This window comes from Cephus cinctus, unplaced genomic scaffold (genome assembly GCF_000341935.2).
Source record: "Cephus cinctus unplaced genomic scaffold, Ccin1 Ccin1_scaffold0101, whole genome shotgun sequence".
Taxonomy (NCBI): domain Eukaryota; kingdom Metazoa; phylum Arthropoda; class Insecta; order Hymenoptera; family Cephidae; genus Cephus; species Cephus cinctus.
This window is the reverse complement of record NW_014332838.1, coordinates 1,779,078-1,793,996: the sequence shown is the minus strand read 5'-3', so window position 1 is coordinate 1,793,996 and position 14,919 is coordinate 1,779,078. Positions and strand designations below refer to the sequence as shown.

General features: G+C 40.7%; 1 protein-coding gene across 8 annotated transcripts in view; it reads right to left on the bottom strand.

Moving 5' to 3' along the window:
- The window catches only part of LOC107274722 (neuronal acetylcholine receptor subunit alpha-7), an 85,718-nt gene that overhangs the window by 46,810 nt on the left and 23,989 nt on the right, over window positions 1-14,919 (bottom strand). For all 8 annotated transcript variants that reach the window (XR_003061904.1, XM_015754145.2, XM_025092044.1 and 5 more), the window contains exons 4-5: window positions 13,698-13,742; window positions 5,569-5,678 (exon numbers count right to left, since the gene is read on the bottom strand). Coding sequence is in view for 7 of the 8 variants with exons in the window: in XM_015754145.2 (XP_015609631.1) it covers window positions 5,569-5,678; window positions 13,698-13,742 (155 nt within the window). In the remaining variant the exon portion in view is untranslated. The remainder of the gene's footprint in view (window positions 1-5,568; window positions 5,679-13,697; window positions 13,743-14,919) is intronic.

The window sequence follows — 14,919 nt, the reverse complement described above, 5'->3', positions numbered from 1 at the left end:
GTAAGCCAACCGAGAGGAGGGAGAAACTCCTTTTGTTCCACGAGGTAACCAACCTTCGCGGCATTGTGCTATGGTGTTATGCATTTTAAAATGACATAAGCTTGCGTCACCGCCACGCGACAGCGAGGAGTGCCTTTTTATAATTCCATCCCCTCCCGTTCGGGCGCTTTCTTGCTTTCTGTTTTCGCATCTTCTTTTTCCAGGTTCAGGGACGCGAGCTTTCAATTGGCGGCACTTCCGCATATGAGAAAAACAAGTTAAATATATACCCTTCAGATATGATTGAACGTGGATGAATTTTAATTATTTTTGTTTACAACAGAAAATTTTCGTTTAGTCCTACACGATTTATTAAAAAAGAAAAGACAAAGAAAAAATTTACACGCATTACACTTCATAATTATTTAACGTTCCACGATAGAGACAAACGATTTTTACGAGTGAAAAATATTTCATTTATAAAAAAATATATATTCACTTGACATGTCGCACGCTGTCATCGTAAAGTACAATAATTAAGGTCCGTAAGTTTACGTGAGATTTATCATACACGATCCCCGATGGTTTAATATATGCGATCCGACGGATAAATTTACAAGAAGATTTTGTACGCGCACGAAAATGACAAACTATACGCATGTTGCTGCGAAACTGAAATGTTTGAAAAGAAATTTTTTTTTAAATATAATTTACTCCAAAAAAATTATCAAAAAATAACCAATGTGTTCAATAGTCTTTGTAATATCAGTCACAGTAATCCAAGCATTAACGGTCGACTTGACAAACATAATAGAAATGTGTAAAAAAAGGTGCAAAAGGCATCTAGCACTGCCGTCTTAAGACGTATGGTTATATATGCTAGGAAATACGGTTTTCTGAGTTTTGATATTTATCATAGTACGGTTTAGATTGATTGAGCGAAGTACACAGAGTTAAGCTTAACTCGTCGAGTTAAGTACGAAGTTTGAGTTTGTGCTTCGGCACGGTGCTTGGTGGATTAGGCTAACTTCTACTAGGTTTAAGTAGCACATTGTTTAAACTCTGGCGGTTAGGGTTTCGTCAACCGTCGCCGCGAACTAACCGCACTCGCTTCAAGCAACCAATTTTGCGTCTCTTTTTCGATTCCTATCTGAATTAGTATACAGTGTGAAGTATCATCTCGAAACGACGTTTCAAAGGTTTTGAGCTTTGACCCTAAGAAACAAATTTTCATTTTTTCACCATTATCAAGTACCAAGTAAAGTTACACAATAATATTTTGCCAAACAAGTTGCGTACGTTAAATTGCTTTGATAGGATGGATGCAATTACGAATTAATTTTCCCACTGTATGTACATACCAGCCGCATGTTCGCTGTTACACATAAATTATATATGTATATCCTGAATTGTACAATCAACTTGAAAAGTAATACTGTTGCAGAAAATTACCAGCGATACGTATGCGAAACGTTGCCCGTTGAGTAAGTGATTACTTATTTTGTACATGCATCTATGGTAAAGTACAACGAGCAAACGGCTCCACATAAGTTTAACTGAACACGTTCATTTTTAAAGTACGATATGTACAAGTAATGTAAAATCTGAATCAACAATTTTCCACGTATTGAGTAATCGCCGTGAATTCCTACAAAATTGAATGACGTCATGAAAAATCACAATTCGATCTCAATGGCAGGGCGAAAGATTCGAATTACAATAACGACCCTTCAACGAGCTTCGCGAACCAAGTGTCAGGGGCTTGAACGATAAATTTCTGAACGCTAAAATTCAAAACTACTTAATAAACGGGCGTTTAAAAGAGTAACCAAGATTCCTCATAAATATATATATATATATACGATCTGATTAAACAACCATGACCTCGGTCTTTCGCACTCGCGACAATCCAGACCGAGTTAAAAGAGTAACCAAGATTCCTCATAAATATATATATATATATATATACGATCTGATTAAACAACCATGACCTCGGTCTTTCGCACTCGCGACAATCCAGACCGAGTGCAAGCTAAAGAAAAGTCGAATAAAATTTATGGATTAAAAAATACCACGTTCCTCACCCAAACTCCATCCAATCTCCTACAGGCGTCGAACTACCAAACTAAGAAAAGTATACTTCTTTCACGTAACTTGAATCATTGTCTACGACCCGCGTCCCGGTACCGAACTCCAACTTCGTCGACGAGACTTTAATTAATTAAAGCAGATCCGTGCACTTTGTGCCAGAGAGTATATACCTACGGACAAAACGCCCGCCGATAGCTGAACCAACTTGGTCAGTTGTTGGACGTGGTCCAGCCACTTTCCGTTATATAACTCTGAGAAAAAGAGTTCTGAAGTTAAAAGGGTCCAAAGATTCCCATACAGGCTGAAATCTGATCCTGATCAGCGAAAACCATATCGCGAATATCGTTCGACTTCGATCAAGCTTCGTACGAGTGAACGAGATTAATCACTAGACATTATACAGCCAAGCTGAAGTCACCAATCTGGCACTGAATCGCGGTTGCAATTAGATGGCTTCGAGTGATCGATACACGTGCAGTCCTGTTATTGAGAAACAGCTAGACACGCGTGTACCTACGTAGCCATACGCACGTGGGCTGTCATCGTGACCGGAAGCGGGCAATGGTCCCTGCTCCCATTTGTCAAGATGGTATTATTGAGTAATAGTGGATATACAAGATGACGCTAATTCACCCAACGATCCTTGCAGCATCCTTTAGCTATATGATCGAACGGGATATTTATCTCCGATTGGTCAAGAGGCTCGAGAGTATACGATCGATAATGGACGACAGAGGCATCTGCTATCGTGAACTCAATTAAGAGTCCTGCTTCTCTTGATTGATGATTAATGCGAGTCTCTGCCAGAGCGTGACTTTGGGTTAGGCAGATGCATCGAATTCATATACCTGTATATGCACGTGCTAGGTGTGTATACTCGGTGTGAGAGAGCTCGAAGGAGACAAGATCCTCGATAATTAACCTGATGGCAATCTAGGAGCTATTTCATTGCTGTTTACATGGGGAATACCTAGTTATATGCCAGTGAGCTGGCCTCAATAAAATTCCCTAGAATCTAGTAATCTAAACGTTTAACAGCTACCGCTCTGTGCACTATGCATTCCAGGTGCACGTATTTACATACAAACGTCTGACTGTGAGTCCGGCATAGGATCTTCGGAGACGGTTTTTAAAATTGGATTTTGAAGCGAATGCAAAATTATTATTAGGCCCGGTAAGCACCTTGGTGGATTATTGTTATATTTTTGTTTAGACTGTAGGCTGTTTAGGTCTAGAGATCATTTTACGATAGGACCCTACAGAGTAACGACGACAATGCGATTCCCTCTTGCCGATCATTGCGATCATTGTCCACGAGATATTTTCTCGATTCGCTAATGATCATTGCGCAATTGAAATTATTGACTGAGACACTGAAAATTATACGATACGTTACGTGGAATCGGATAATCGTTACTCGTGGCTTTTTGTACATCTTATATTACGCTGTAAAGATCGACAAGCGAAATGCGAGACGCAAAGTGATTTAGTGCAAAAGGAAAATCATTTTTTTTTTCCTAATATATCTTTCTCTCTTTAATGGAAAACGACAGAGCTGAGCGTCTCGCACTTAAAAGTTACTAATGTATATTAGGATATATTATTACGTAGGCATAATATTTACAAATAAAAAGGATATCTATATGTATACATATACTTTCCAACTGTATATGTATAGATATGGATAAAGATATATCTATATACAGATATATAGATATATATATATATATATATATATATACGCATATAATACAAATATATATAGATAGATATGATACTCTGCTTAGTTCTAGCATGGAGTTAAATAAACGCATGCATCAGGGGTCTCGATATTACTTTAATATAATAATAATAATAATATAAGATGCGAAGCGTACACTGGGATAAGAAATTACGTACCCTTCGATTAAAATAATATGGCAATGTTATTCGTGAAAATCATTGATATTTTTTTTGTTCTTTTTCCTTTAAAGCTGTCTTAATCAATGTGTCTGTCAAGCAAGACGACGGCAACGATATCATTCCCTGTCCTTACGCGACAGAGTATGATTAACGTCGCTTACGTGGGATTCTGAAACATTCTAAGTTCTATGAGGAGCACCCGAGAACTACCTATGGTCTTTTTCTTCTCTATTTGTACGAGCACCCGTCATCCGCCCGTGAACACTACCACGATGCAATATGCAGCCGAAGCTTTTCGGTCGCTGTCAGATCGAACGAATAGGATGAACTTTTCGGCGAAAGTATTTCCGGTCTGCTGGACAGGAGCTGTCTTCGCGAATCTTCGCGAAATTCTAGGTGCCCGACCATAGTTGATTTTCGCGATGAATAACGGCAGCAGTGAGAATTTCTAAGCGCCACTGCCGACAGAAAACTTTTACGTAATCGACTTTTCTCGGAAATTATTTCTTCCTTTGTATTACTTTCTTTTTTTTCCTTTCCTTTTACACTTCTTCCTCAACACGCAAACGGCACTGTTGCGAAATTCCTTGCGTTCCTCGCGAATCGTTCTTACGAGTCTATCCGGCTTTTCATCGTTTATCTATGTGCAGCACGTTACTGTATGTTTATATATGTACAGTATGCACATAAAGGATATATATATAGACATAGATAAAAGCGCGAGTTAGCACGAACGAATTATAGCATGAAAGAAACTAACCTCTCGCGAATTGCTAACTGCATCTACTCTTTTGTGAGTTTACTACGTTATACTAGATATAGTGCATGTAACGTCGATGTATTACAACTTGTAATGAATTAGACGGACGTTCACTTTTCACCATCTTTTCCTTCTTTAATAAAAATTCCCACGGAAAGTCGATACTCGAGAGTCGTTATATATATAATAACTACGCTAAGGTATAGACGGTATAACGTTATATAGGGTGTACGAAATACTAAAATTCGTACGTCTAGTCACAGTTTTACATAGCTGATCGCACGCTACCGTCATCGTCCCATAGACCCTTTGCTATAATAATACCGAAGGAATTTCTCCTTTTATGATTTGAACTTTGATTAGATCAGATTCGAAAGTGATTGAATAAAAAATGTCTGATTATTGGATTGGCTACAGCCACAGATATCTATAGACAATAAAGTTTCTTCGTATAATGAATTTACTTCGATTTTCGTTAACTGCGTGATAATATTGCCCATTAAAAAAAATTCTTTTAATTTCACTATAATTAATTAATTAATTTTGTCTTTTATAATGCTTCGATGCGACGCGTCTTCGTTGTTCTCTATAAGGAACACATTAATTTGGCAAATGCTACGTTATTTTACGTGAAATGTGTATCCATTCTTTTTACGAGACAATCGCGGATAACTACGTGATACGTGAACTTCCTATTTGGAGGTTAGAACTGTATATAGGTCATATGTCTGTTTGGAAAAACAACTTTCAGACGGAAGTCGAACATATTGTCATCCTGAGGACTGTATCTGATACCAATTTTATAGAGGACATGAAATTGAGCAAGATGACGTTACCTGTTGTACATAAGGACATCCGGTTTCCACAGTTTGTTCGGTGTTATTCGTAAATCCTGCACGCCGCCGTACTCGGACACGTTCCACATCAGATTGTAATCGTGCCATTCCTGAAAGACGAATCAAAGTGGGCTGATTACAATTTCAATAAGAACGTGCTCTACGTTGACTTTTAAACTTACAAAAAATATCCGGATAATGTAAATCCAGTTATCAAAGAAATACGTTGGAAAGATTAAACGAAAAATTTGGAAGTTAATGAGAATATGTAAATGTGAAAATTAAAGATTTATGTTTAAAGCGTTCGACAGTAAGTGGACATAGTGACTTTTTTTTCATAAGAAAATCTCCGATATATCCACATGAAATGTACATGGTGACATTTTTTTACTCGCATACAGAAAAAAATCACTAAACAAATTTGTTCAAATCCTAGTATATGCGTTAGGGCAATTGAGTGTTTGAAAGTGCTTCCGTCGTAAAGGTAGCAAAGTTGTTAATTAAATTTTCGAGTATCGCTTTCTTTTAGTACGAAACAACTCAACGTGCATACATATCTATGCGTAACATGTGTATAAAAAGAAAGGGCGAGCAAGGGGCGTTAGAGAAAGAAGGAGAGAGAGAGAGAGTGGGCAACACTGTGTAAATTAGTGCTGAAAATGAAGAGTTTCGCCAGCAGACAGAAAAGAAGACGTAGACGTGAGGAAAGCTACAGCTATATATGTTTTGTACGAGATAAATTTAGACACAAAAGAAACACGTGGTCCGAAATCAAATGAAACAAGGTGGACCATAGAAGATTTATGTTCACCTATATATCTTTCTCTACGGTACTTTTCTTAGAGTTTTTATTGTCCCTATTTCCACCAACCAACCCCCCCCCCCGTCCTCATACCCCACTTTCTTTAACATCGTTAATACTCATTATCGAACTTTCCACTTGAAATACCGTACTCTTTTCAAATTCTACTTGATTATCTTGCACCTGACGTTATCTTTGCTTTGCCGGTAGTCAAAGGAAGAAGATAAGAAGACAACTGCTTATTTCGGCGAGAGTAATGAAAATAATGTGGATTTTCGTGCAAACATAATAGGTACCACGTATCTGATCCGAGTGCCTTCGCTTAGGAAAATTTGGAAATCATATTAGAGAAAAGTAGAACTCGGTATATACGTGGATATGAAAATAAAATGTCCCCCGTATATAACGCCCTATATCCACTGTGCTCCCTAATGCACGCACATATACATTTCCTGAATCAGCGTACGCTTCGCATGGATCACAAAAGCCAGGAATTACCTTGCACCGGGTATGGAGAAAGGACCACGTTAAACCACCGTCTCGCGTTACGAGTTTGTTGGTAGACCTGGTTGAATTTCCGATTAGTGAGAAATGATTCAACCGAGGGCAACAATGACGCCTAAAACGGTGTCCCAGCAGTGAGGGAACGAATCGCCATGAATTTGTGTCGATGGGAGAAGGACGTCTGACGAACATGGTAGAATTGACGCCTAGAGTCAAAACAGTCTGTACCTACATAGGTACTTGGTAGGTATGTACACGCAGGGTACGCGGACTGCCGAGAGTTCACAGAGTCTGCAAGGTAGAATCAAGTAGTAGACGTAGGCAGTGAAGTTTCCATGAAAATTTTGGACCAATTGGAACAGTAGTTGATTTTAGGTTAATTAGCTCGGTGGGTGAAAAGTGGTTTCCAGTGACTTTTTGTGTCTTTATATACATATATACACGACGCATTCTAGCCGGTGTATCCTCGATCTACGAAATGAAAAAGTCCAAGAGTTTCAGGGAATGTACGAAGGTTCAAAGGCGTCAGACTAGTACGGATCGTGCAGTTTACGAAATTATTGATCTTATTAGGATAATCAGAGTTATCGGGTTATGCGGTGGAGGAGATTGACCTGAGATGGGATGGTTTGTGTGGCACAGGTTAGTACAGGGTAATATTGAAGGTAACACATTATTAGATCGGGGCGTTCACGCTTCGAGGGCGTCGCGCATGAATTTTTCACGCAAACGACATTCTGGGGACAGTGCCTTACCCTCGGAATACAAATTTCGTGTTTGAGCAGCCCTGGAAGTGACGTGAGGACCAGCCATAAGGTAACTCGTAAGATTGGTTAGCTGCGTCGGTATCGTACTTGGATACCTGGTACCCCGAGTGCGACAGAACGCATCCCGATAAATTTCTCGAGACTCTCCCGTATCGTAAATCCCGCCGTTACGTATCACGTGAAATAATAATAGACGATTCGCTCCGAGAATAATTAAATCGCACGTCGCAGAGCCGCTCGTACCCGCAAACCATACGCAGTTGTAGAGGAAATTCAAATTCATCGAAAGCCAAATTTCGCATTCCGTTCAGACATCGTCGATCAGTAGGCAATCAGCGGACACTGATTCGGTAATCAATGATTATTTGAGGTTAGGTCGTGGAAGCGTTTATTTAATGACAAACATCAACACTGCTCCTAGCACTGCAAGCAGAGTCCTCCAGAGTCAAACTTATACGTTGCGTATACATATAAAGTAATACGTAATCGTATAATACGTGTAATACGTGTATACCGAGTTAAAAGAAAAAAAAATTAACAAAGCCATTAGATACTTAAAGCGTCACCCGTTACACAATGCAAGGTACCAGGGACAAAGCAAGAGTCTCGGACCGTAAAGAAATACTCCCCGTTGCCAGTGTGCTCATTGTCCGATTTCTTTTCTCCATTACGAACAGACGGTATAAGAAATCTTCAATTCTGCCTGCGCGCCTCCCACGGGACATTACGTTATGAGTTACGATGTATAAGGTTGATTATTTTCAAATGCACACGCGAACAACCAAGGACATGGTCTCCTCGTACTCAAGGCGGCTCCCGCCCTGTTAGCACGTAAATGTAGATACTTTAGCATCCCCCGTCCTGTAGCATCCAGCATTTACTATCCGCTCTCTACCGTGTTACATAGATATTCACTTGAGCGTACTTGGTACTTTCGTGCTCTCTCGTCTCGTTGGATCCACTGAAGCCAAGGTGACTCTATCTCTCTCTCTCTTCCACTAGCGACCTCTGGTCTTTCTATTTCGACTAGACATTTTTTTATTTGACTACGCGTCTTGTCCGGTAAGGCGCTACGTTGCCGCAGCTGTTTCCATGAATAATTGACAGTCGCAAAGAGTCCGGAAGCTTTGTTGGATGAAGCACGGTTCTTCGTGGGAATTATATAAGAAAAAGAATATATGTATAATTGTATACATATATGCACGTGAGTACAACTGCTGCTTTGAATGTCTAACCCGCGTTGAAAGTAACGACCGGGAAAAGAGAAGGGGATCAAAGTCGATTTAAATTCACGGTTGAATCACATGCAATAAATTATTCCATAATTCAATCTACGACCACGCGAAGACGTACGGATAAAGACTTTGAAACGTAAAGGGTTGTCGGCGCTCTTTGTGCAAACTATCGGGAGGCAAGAACGATCATAGTTCGTGAATTCCATTATACGAGCCCAGTGCGAAATCCAGTCGTTCTAGAGGCAGGGATGCTGTACGGAATAATTTCACTGTACATGGAATTCCAGATAGGTAGTGAGGAAAATATATACAAAATACATATATGCCATCACATATGATCCGTATCACACGGAGGTCCTATATAGTATATCGTGTTAACGAGGTATATCCAAATTTCATAAATCGGAAATATGTCCGACGAGAGTTACTAATAGTTTCCTGATAATTTGAGAAATTTACAAAAATCCCCCAAAAAAAAACTATCCCAGTTTGCCAACGAGCGTTAAATTCGCGTCTAAGCCATATGCCTATAGGTAAGCGAAAGAGAGAACAGGACACAGGGACAGAAGTAGCTGGCGCGGTAAGGAGCTGCCGTTGAAAAACTTATTCCGGAAACTCGTTACGGGAGAGCTTGTTGCGCGAAATTGCCATTCGCGCGAGTTTCGCGAGACTGGACGTAAAATTCGTTCAGCCAAATGCGCCAGTTTACGTTCGCACTCCCGGTACCATAGACCGCCTGAACGTTCTATCGCCGTAAGACGTCACTCACGGTGACACTGATTTCCATTGCACTAAAAAATAATCTCTCGTCCCAGTTATCAACGACAACCACAAAATCTCAATTAAACTGTTACCAAAGTACCACTGAATATATTAAATTATATCTCGCGTCGATCTATGTATACAAGTCAGTAAAATGGGCCATACGAGATTTCACCCCTGAGAGATTCTCATGAAGCGACAAGGGGACTTAAATGCAGCTGAAGTTTCTCCCGGGTAAGTGGCTTGCTTTACGGTAGTTACGTGTGCATACGTATACGTGTTCGTAGGAGAGGGGGAAAGGGGGGTGGGGGAGAGAAGGGCGAGTTGGCAAGTACGAGAGATCCCGGGCAAATAGAAAGAGGAGAAGGCAACGTATGCGGTGGTGCTGTGAGAGGGGGCTGGAAGGGGCGGAGGGGAAGGAGGGCGTTGATACTGAAAGGAAGCCAAGTGACGAAGGGTTGTATGGGTCCTGATATAAGGTAGCACACCCCACGAGGGCCTAGGTCATGGAGAGGTACGGCCCGTTAATGTGAGTGAGTGAATGCACTTTGCACAGATTAGATCCGAGGAGAAGGACGTGTCCTCGCGTCGCATTACATCGCTCACGGCAGGGCCGGCCATAACGGGTGTCTCGAATGACATTAACGTCCTCGACTCCAGGGGCGATACCCCGACTCGATTACCCCCGACCCGAGGTGCACGTTCGTTCTCGCGACTCCCACGAGGTATCAGGACCGGCAACCTTCGTGTTTCGAGTTCAGCGTCGTGGCGATATAGACTACAGGACGACTTGGGTTCTCTCTTTTCTTTGTCTCTCTTTTTCCTTTGCTTTATCTTTCTTACTCCAGTCACTGTACGTGCACACGAGGAACTTCACGTAGAGCGACTCGGAGAATCTCAGTGACTTCGCTACGTGGCGGCTTCGCTGGCATCTCCAGAATCTCCCTGGGTCAAGAGGAGTCGATGGACGCACTGAAAATCTCCGAGACGCTACATCGGCGCCTAAAGTCGCGTATCGATAGACTTTTTGACATCGTGTACCTGTTTGTGGTTGAACGGTCGTCCTGTGTGAACGCCAATACTCTCGCGACTGACCCAGATCCTTTGTGGTGGTCTGACTATCGTATTATTAAAAATGGTAAATCGATAGTATACCACGGGTGCGTAAAATCATGCGTAGATATCGGTGGCAAGCTTTTTTTTTTATTCTCGGCTTTTCTTTTTATTTTCATCAATCCTGCCAATATCACACTAGACCACAACCTGTCATCCGCTATTTTCATTAATTCTCGACGAGCCCACGAGTCGTTGCTTTTCATTTATGTCGACCCTTAAATCTTTCAATGACAATCACGAGATATTGTTCCACCTGTCGCACAGTAGCACAGACCCATGTCAAACGTAAGATACGTCGATATTTCCACGTGATCCGTATACTAAAAATGAATTACGTAAATAACCCAGCCGAAAGTGAATATGCTAAAAAAAATTGGGAAAAAGGGTAACGAAGTGTCAATGATTCGGATGGCTGACGATGATGCTACCGGAAATGACTTTTTCGTGAATTTCGTAAAGAACGAACCGATACGAATCGAACTCAAGCAACTGCTCGGGTCCGATTATCAAACTGTAGAATTGATGCATCGAGCCTCCCCGTCCAATCGAAAGTCAATTAAACGTGCTTCCAAGTTAATTACCAGCGAATCAAGTTATTATCGGATGACTGTCCGCGACAAGAGTTAACGAAGCTTCGTGTATAGTCCGCGAGTCGCAATCAGCCGTAAACGGAAGTTTCAATTTGTGGATAGAGCGCGATAAGAATTCAACGTGTAAAACCTGTTGCACTTGTTGGCTCTGGTGTCTGCTCGATGCCCCTCTGTCTCTCGATGTGCTTTACATATCTCAATAGCTAAGACCCGAAACACGATATCTGGTTCGAACCAGTTCGCAAGCTTCATTTGCATCTGAGGCGGGAAACGCTTCCTTCCTGTCGATCGACGGAGAACGGAGATTGAACGATCCTGGGAATAGGAGCACCATCGATCAGCCAACGTTGGAGGGTAAAAGGAAGAGGACCTCAGGAAACGTCACGACGATTAACCCATTGTTTATCAATCTTTCAAATTAGTTCGATGAAAAGGTGATTTGATCATTTTTAGGGTGCACCAGGCCTGTTACTCCTAAAGAGACTAATATTGAATGACCTTCCACAAACCCGACGGGGATTCGACGTTTTCAATTAATTCCGAAGAGTAAACTTTCGAATTTTATAAAGCACGGCAAATGCCTCGTTGCCATGGCAACCACGAGAAACTCCATGGATTATAGTTTTGCCCGTAGGATTTTCGGCTGAAAGTGACAAATGGTCACTGCCTTTCAAGGAGCCTAACGATTTATCGAGCTACCGTACCTCATCGAGATATTACGCTATCTATCCATTAAGATGGTGGAAGCTCGCCGAGTGAAAGAAAACGAAAGAAAAGATTTAGTTCTTCAATTGTTTTCTGACTAAGACACTAGCCGGGAATCCCTATCCCTTTCGTACCCTGTATACGTTCCCACGTCCCTGTATACCTATATCGTATCCGTTACTCCGTTCGCGGAAGTGATGGATGACTCGGACGTGTAAAACGCGTAGCTCGAATGACTCTGGTCCTAAGGCTAAAACAAGATTGTATACAGTATTATATACAGATATAATAGATTGCAGCCGAAAGGATTTCGCAGTAACCATTCAACCCGTTCAATCCTTTAACGCTCGAATAAAAACGTTTTGGCTCTGTTGGGCCTCTCCTTAATTTAGCAGCAGTTTCCGCTCGCCGAGAAATTGCCCCGAGCCGTCATTTTTCACGGTGTCTGCGACTGATACTGATTGATCTACTATCTGTAGTTGGAACTTCGAGAATGGTTCGTTCAATCAGAGTATATGTATATATTGACGTTATACGATAATCTATATAGGGTACGAATTTGCTAATGGGTATACCGATAGATTAGGTAATTTGCATGAATTATCATATTGTCTTGATTGACCATTACAAGCTTCTACTGTATATTCCTGCAATTACAATATGGTCAGATTCTAACCTCATCAAAGAGCGTTATCGTCTCGTTCGTTAGTGTTGATAATCAAGTATCCGATATACATATACAAACTTGTCGAAGGGTAGTTATGAGGACGTGTGGCACTCACAACGGCAAGTCGATGTGTTTTTTTTTTTTCTAAAAAAGACCTAACCTTGACACACGTGGTATTATAGTTCTAGCCTAACCTAACCTAACGAAACTATTTCTTAGCCCAACACAACTCCGAGTGTCTAGCATCAACATTTTTTTAGAAAATTCGGTGTGAGTGCCGCTTTATGGTCCTGACACTATATGTTACGTATCAAATTGCTTTCATGCCCGTCCTGAAAAACACCGAATGTCCTTATAACTGCCAATACTCGAGAAAAAAAAATCCTGAGAACTACCCTTTGACAAATTTATATATTTATATATATTAATATATATAGTACTAGCCTATTGTAAATTGCCTGTTATACTATTTGCATTAATTAACTGTCGATATTCTTTCGGAATGATTGATCTTCGTAGTCGACAACACTGTGCAAATAGAAGCTAGAGCTTGCGAGTCTAAAAATGGTTTGCGTGTAATAAAGGCATACCCGAAATACCAGGTTTCCCATTTCCTACGCGTGACCCAACTGTTTCCCATTTCTTCCGGCAACCATGTATATAGGCACTGCCAAGCCATACTTTCGTTCATGGCATGGCTTTCGTTCGTCTCTTTTAGCTGTAACCTCTTTGTTCACGGAAACGGACCTTTCGTATTTCTCAAGGAAAACAAGAAACCCAATCGTCGGGTTTCGCGACGGGAGAAAATTGTCAAAATAATATTTGTATAATAAATGACGTCTGTGTATTTACCGATGACTACGGAATGTTTAGTTCGCGGATTATTTTATTGAAAGAAAAATTCGTCTTTGCATTGTGAGAAAAAAAAAGAATGCAATGAATGTTAATTTATTAATAATTAATTCAATGATATTCACTTACCAATTTCAGCCATGCATTCGTGGTGAGTATTTGGTTCTTCTCGTCCTTGAAAAATAAAAGGATTATTCTTCCATTTGTCTTTACTCGGTGTAACGAAGTGTATATACGCAATGTTTAATTCATTGACAATAAAAACTGACAGGACAGCTTTATATTTACCACCTTTATATTTAATAATTTTACAATTTAATTGTACGGCCAGTCAAAGTGTGCAGAAAAGGGAACAATATTCACCGCCCTATTAAATACTTAAAACCATGACTGAAAAAAAAATGATAGGCGTCGAAGGTATCGCGGATGGAAAAATAGCCGAAAGCAGAAATAAATATAGCGAATGAAAAAAAAAAAGACAATTCATATAGTAATTAAACGATACTCCTACACAACGAACTATCAACTATTAACACACCTGTTGCAGTCATTTAAACATTAACGAAAAATCTCTTATCGATAACCATCAAAAAACAAATTCACCGAGGTCACAACCTGCGACAGCAAAATGAAATGGCAATATTGTCCCAAGAAAGAAAGAAAGAGGGAGAATTAATTTCAACGATTTCGAAATCAAACACCTGATCGAACTTCGAACAAGAAGCCGTCGGAACGCAGCTGCAAGCAAAACACATCCGTTTGGCTAAGCGAATACAAAGCTCCGTTCGAAGGGAGCCTTTCGGATAATTTACTCCTTTGTTGCGGATAATGCAAACGCGTCAAACAAAGGCGCTAAGCGTCCGATGCGAGAAGAAGAGAAAAGAAGAATGGAGTAAGGAAAAAAAAATATAGGATGGGAGATGACGAGGAAAACGAAAAGAGAAAAAGAAAAATTAATTTAGTGGGACATAAAAGAGTCATTTAGAGGTTATGTCGATTCTGCAGCCGCGTAAGCGCTTTCTTCACTTACAATTAGAAACGACCCGGTCCGAAATGGCAAGAAGCATTTGTTGCCGGTAGAAAGGGGTCCGTGCTGAAAGCGACATATCAACTGGTTTCATGGCGGGACGAACGTTTCGGGAAAAACGTAGAAATGGACGGACGCTCGTCAGACGTTTCAGATGAGATTTGATTGTGCAAAGAGAAAAATGTTTCTCGCCGTACGAGTTCTTATTGGACTATTGGGCTTTCTTGTTAAGCGACGTCACCGTGAGATCGATGAAGATCGATCAACCTATTTCTTGGTTCCCTTCTCGCACTCGTTTCCTACTCTGCCCCCCCCCCCCCCCCC